Source organism: Melospiza georgiana, chromosome 11 (assembly GCF_028018845.1).
Source record: "Melospiza georgiana isolate bMelGeo1 chromosome 11, bMelGeo1.pri, whole genome shotgun sequence".
NCBI classification, from domain to species: domain Eukaryota; kingdom Metazoa; phylum Chordata; class Aves; order Passeriformes; family Passerellidae; genus Melospiza; species Melospiza georgiana.
In genome coordinates, this window is record NC_080440.1 from 4,120,137 (window position 1) to 4,126,136 (window position 6,000).

At 42.7% G+C, this 6,000-nt stretch overlaps 1 protein-coding gene across 6 annotated transcripts in view; it reads left to right on the forward strand.

Annotated features, from left to right (window-relative positions):
- Window positions 1–6,000, forward strand: part of FOXP1 (forkhead box P1) — a 218,312-nt gene that overhangs the window by 170,864 nt on the left and 41,448 nt on the right. For all 6 annotated transcript variants that reach the window (XM_058031758.1, XM_058031759.1, XM_058031760.1 and 3 more), the window contains one exon: window positions 472–576. In XM_058031758.1, coding sequence (XP_057887741.1) covers window positions 472–576 — 105 coding nt within the window. The remainder of the gene's footprint in view (window positions 1–471; window positions 577–6,000) is intronic.

A 6,000-nucleotide genomic window follows, 5' to 3' on the forward strand; every position in this document is an offset into this window, starting at 1 on the left:
GCCAAGGCTGCAAATTTGATGCTTTTCCTTTCTGTAGCCATGAGGAAAGCCTCAGGTCCAGCTGTGTTGTGGTGTAATGGGACACTGCTGTATGGAGATGACTTCTCGATGAAGTTGAGTTGTAAATATGCAATGTTCATAAATTTTTTAGCAAAATATCAAGCAGGATATTAAGCAGGTCTGTCAAATGATTTCTCCCCCGTCCATGTTAATTTAAATTCTTTACAAACCTCTTAATTAATGAATGAAATGTAGGAGGATAGCTAAGTAAGAATGACACATGTTTCACACTGCAAATGGCATTTAATTCTGTTTTGAAAAACCATGGGCAAGAATCAGGCGGGTACCGTGAGATGTTGGGGATGCTTCAGGATGTGGTGGTTGCTGCTCTTCAGGAGTCTTTGTGAGGATGAATTGTTGCAGCACCTTCAGTTTACAGCACTTGTTGTCTGTTCTCTTTCTCCCCTGCAGTTTACCCCACGAGGAGCACTCGCACAGCCACCCGCTGTACGGACACGGCGTATGCAAATGGCCGGGCTGTGAAGCAGTGTGTGAAGACTTCCAGTCCTTCCTAAAGTAAGGATGGCTTTTTTGGCACTTGCATTGTACAGAAAGCATGCCCTGAAGTTCTGTGTGCTGTCACTCACCCTGGGCCTGATGCAAAGCCCATTGAAGTCAACAGAGAGCTCCCTTTCACTTCAGTGGCTTTTGGATCAGGCTCAAGAACGTTTTAACAGGGGATAGTAAATTAGCCCCATGGGGAAATTATGGTCTTGTTCAGTGTATTGCTATAAAATAGCGTTTGCAGTTCCGCAGCTTTTTTTTTCTTTATTTTATTTAAATAATTTTTAAGTTGCAGTATCGATCATGTAAATAATAAAACCTTGTTTTAACCTTGATTTCACTTTAATTTAGAAATCTAGTCTTAAATTAACTCCATAATTGAACAGAGAATTGCAGAACATCACGTGAAATTTAATTTATGTCAAATAAGTAACTAATGAACAAAGTCTACACTACTAAAAATAAACTATAATTATATTAATTGGGCCCCTGCAGTTTGCTGCAGACCTTTTCCTTGCTGCCAAAGAACACAATTTTACACGTTGCATAAACAGTGCATTATGGACTAGTGTGTGGTAGTGCGTGCATCCCGATGCAGGGAAGGTCCTCAGAGCCCTAATAGCTTACACATGGCTGCTCCACAACTAAACCATCAACCTCACCCCTGTTCCCATCACAAAAGAGTTCTTTGTCTGGGTAGGACACCAGGTACACACATGCTGTGGGTGCATCCAGGTTGCTGAAGGTTTGTCCCTGATCTTGGCTCAAGTTCTGTGGCTGGTCAATTGTAAGATCACTAAAGACCAGCCACTCAGCCAATATTTGTGATTTAATTGCACAGAGGGACAAGTTTTTCTCCCATTTAGAATAGTCATCTCGTGAATTTAGTCCACATAAATACATGAAGTTCTTCAGGATGAATAAGTAGACTTACTCCCATGAGGTTCAGCTGTACCTGCTGTTTCTGGGGCGGTTCCCTGGATTTTAATGTGAGGGAGGGAAGGGCAAAAGCAAGCAGAGGATGTTTGTTGGGTGATGTTAGATGATACAGATAGGGTTTTGCTCTCAGAACAGAATGGACCAGTTGTGGTTTCACTGGCAAAACCCTCCTGAGTTCTTAGGAGCGGCGCTGGTCCTACTATAAACATATATTACAAGTGGGGAATGGTACAGTAATGAGAAGGTTCTCATTACAAGAGGATTACAAAATAAGAAGGTGCTAGTCATAAATTTCCATGAAGGGTGGCCTCATTCCTTGTAATTCATCCTGTTGTTCACTTAAGTGAAATAAATGCTAATCTTGCCATACTTGCCAGCTCATTCATATTCATATGCCATACTATAGCATTTAGACCTTTAAAACAATTCTCAATTTACTGCTGTAAGTGCAAGGGAAAGGTGCTGTGGTGGCCTTAGATAGCAGAATAAAGTGTGTGGCCACACATGGTCAGATTGTGCCACCTTTGCTTCCTGTGCTAGTCCTGTGTTCCAGGTGAGAGCAGCTGCTTTCAGGAAGATTCCATAGGAATCTTGGGTGGTCTGCTTGAGGTGGCCATGCATAGAAAACACAGCTCTTAATCACAAGCATGAGTAGAGGTATGGCTGGTTTTTTATATGGTATTTTGGAGGTGTTTCAGTACACAGACCCAGTCCACCAGTTCACCTGGAGGAGATAATGTGCAGCAGTCAGTAATTAGGAATAACCTGCAAACTGTCACCAGCCCAGGTTGGACTTGAAGCTGCTCCATCAGTTCTAGTTTTTTCACTATCAGTCTAGCTTTTGTCTCCATTGAAAGCTTTCAACAGAAATATTTTGTGTGAGCTTTCTCAACCTAATCACCTGAATTTTCTCATCCTAATGCTGCAGCGTCCAAAATCTTACTGTTCAGAATGATATTTAACTCAGAACAAATGCAGAAGTGGATGTCCCTGAGCATTGTATTGACACTGTTAAGAAGTGAGTGTTGCTTCATAAAATACTGTAGCCTTCCATGTCTCCTGTGGAGCATCTGTCCTTAAAATTATGTTGTCATTTATCAGAATTCATTACTCAATGAAAAGATAACAGGTAGATGGTTGAAGTTTCTTTCTGATACTTGTGTAATCTGTGACACTCTTTTGATGGCCCCCTCAAGGGAAAAGCTCTTGTTTACCAAGTGAAATACAGCCTGTGTATCGAGTATTGCTTAATTTCACTTACCTTGTGAAAAGGCAAAGAGAAGTTGTATGTGGAATGAAGGCCCTGTATGCCAATAAAATGATGCTTCAGTTAAGGGAGAAAAAAGGACTCGCAGGTCTAAAACATGGTTCATTTCTTTTCCTCCTGAGGAAGAAATATCATAACTGTTGGTAAATCAAAACCAGAGATTTGACACTCTTCTGTGATCATTCTGTAGTGTTTGTTCCCAAGGTGAGGTACACCACAGGGCCCTTGATTTCAAAGATAAATACTGTACAAATAACTATCCTAGTTGTCTTTCACTCACAGCCAACAGGAGGATGCTTATCAGAACCAGCAGATACACGGGCTATTGTACACATTTATTTCCCCGTTTCTTTTTGAAATAAGTTGCAGTTTTAGCAAGTCGTTGTGTCGTGTTTCTGTTTTGAATCCATCAGCCATTGGCTGTCATGTGATGCGGTATCAGTTGGAGCTAACTGATAGCAGCAGGGGCTGCTGCTCTGCCTAATGAAACTGCAGCACCCTGCGTGCTCCAGAACGCTCCCTGAGCCTAAAAACAAAAACAAGTCCAGTGTCAGGGCGGTGACCCCGTGGCCTCTGCCAGGCTGCAGGGAGCAAGGTGAGGGCTGAGGGTGCACACGTGTCTGGCCTGTTAACCAGGGCCCTCTCGCAGGCGGGAAAGGAGCAATTAGTAGCACAGAGCGACTTTCCTGCAAAATTGACTATATCCTTGATTTCATTTGCATGTGTTTAAAGACCGTGGAAGATAGGAATATATACCCCTTATGCAGCAAGTTGTTCAGGAAATCCCGGCTGGAGGGAGAGTGGTTTATTCAGCCGGGTAGGCAGGGCAAAAAATTCAGAAGACTGAATAGGGTTTTATTATTCCTCACCCCTCCCTTTTTTTTTTTTCCCCCTATAATTTGATTGTGGCTTAGACGTGCTTAATCCTGGCTGTAGCATTTTTAAATCAAATATATTCTTTAAAAGAAAGGACATAGACCTTTGGAAAGATGTGGCAGTCCCGTGTTGCAGTGATGCTGGTAATCTGCTTCATGTGCATTTAACTTTGATGAAACGAAGGGGAGTTTATGTGAAAGAAACTACTAAGTGCACTCTGTAATGTTTTCACAAGTGTTTTTATCATGGTAACATCTTGTTTACTTTAGTTGCCTGCCTAAAACTACTTGGAACATGTTAAGAAAACATTTCGAGAAAGCTTCTACAAAGAGGCTTTTGTTTAGCAGCAACTGTGAGACTGCTCGGCTCACAAAGGTGTTAACTTTCAACCCCTTAAGCACTTCCACATGAAATTCCAGCAACTATGTTTGTGGTTTTGGAAAAACAAAGTGTATATTAAAGAAACCAGGTATATGCTAATACATGTTGAAGTAGGCCGGAAATCATAAATTGTTTCAAAGGCATTAATTGCGCTCGTTTTGCATGGCAGAGCGTTCTGCACTAAAATCATCCGCACGGCGCGGACCGTTTAATCGCACAGGCAGCGAGGGCAGGGAGAGGCCGGGCTCCGGGTGGGTGTTTCGGGTTTCTGTGGGGCCGGCGGGACCCCCCCGGCCAGGGGGAAGCTGCGGGATCGCGGCCCCGTCCCGTGCGGGGGGACCCGGCCGCGCCCGCCGGCAGCCGCCGGTGCCGAGCCCGGCAGGCCTGAGGACAGGCCCGGTCCGGGGCCCGCTCCCGCCGCTTCCACAGCCCCCGAGCCTCCCCCGGGCCGGGCTGGGGCTCGGGACCCCCGCGGCGGCGGAGGCCGGGGTGGCCCAAATCCCACAGTGCCCTCTAGTGCTCCCGGGCATGCTGCTGGAGCGGGAGAGGCACCGGGAGCATCCCCGGGAGCAGCGGCAGCCCCGACACGGCCCCGCTCCTGCCCCTCCGGGCAGCCGAGCAGCAGGCCAGCTCCAAATAACCCCCTGAATTCCTATTTCATTGTTTTTAAATGATTTTTAAAAATTATTTTTATTTGTATTATTTATTCCATTATTTTGTTATTTTTCCTATTATTTTAATTCTTATCATGCATTTTATCGTGTATGTATTAACAGTCATTAACAATTGTCATTAGGTCGTTATTTATTCTCACATTTTTATTTACTTCAGTATTGTAACTTTATTTCTATTTTATTTTCATACATGCTTTACACACACACACACATATATATATTAAATACTTCTGCTGATGAGATATATGTAGCGAGGTCCATCGCCTTGCATTATCCCCTTTTTTCCTCTCTTAAAGGTGCACTTAGTTTATGTTTCCCATTATAATTTCTGGTGTGTAATCAGAAAGCATTCCTTAAAAGACAGGGATCATCTTTGTTTCATACTTTTATTGACACTGTCTACCATATTACTGCGATGTCTAAATGGTAAAATTTATTATTAGCAATAGTGTCACAAAAGTCTGAGACAGCGATTTTCCTTTCAATAAAAGTAGTTAAAAACCTTTTAGAAAATCCATAATTTTGATTGCTGGTACTTCATAAATGTATAACTGGTACTTTTTAGCTGTCTCTTTAGGGAAAAATGAGTTTTATCACCTGCAGTACCTGGGTTAATGAAATTGTGTGTTGGAATTTAGCCAGAATGAAAGATGAGATCATTTGGTGGCACTAATATTGGCAACAGGTCTCATAAAAAGGTTCGACTCTTTTTAGAGAATTATCATTAGGGCTTTTTCTTTTTTTGAGCATGGGGGAGAGATTCGAGTTATTTGTCATTTTTGAAGTTTCTGTGGTTCGAAGATTTTTGTCTGCTGTAATATCCCAAACCCAGTGACCTAAAAGCCTTCGCCAAGGCCAAGAGAAACACAACAGTGTCCATCAGTGCCTAGTAAAGGAATTTACTTGCTTCAGATTTCAGCTCCAGTTCCTGTTTCAGCCCTTTAAAAATCACGACTCTCAGCTCAAATTTGAAATAACGCTGCTTCTTTCTCATGGTCCTCTGTGTTTGATTGTTTGTGGATATTAGCTGTCCAGGAAATCCCATACTTAGAGATATAAATCCAAAATGATCTTGTTTTTCCGCAGCCAGCCCAGGATGTATTAGACAGTTATGATGATTTGTTAATTTTTGTGACCTGTATTTATTTTATGTGTGCTGTGTGCTTTTAAAGGAGGGAATCAGCTGTCGAAATAGGCTACTTTTGTCAAAAGGGAGGCTCTTGACTCCTGCCTTTTAAGCCTTTGCTTTCTTTACTTTTGGAGGATTCTGTGTGTGCACCTCCATATGGTGGTAAACAA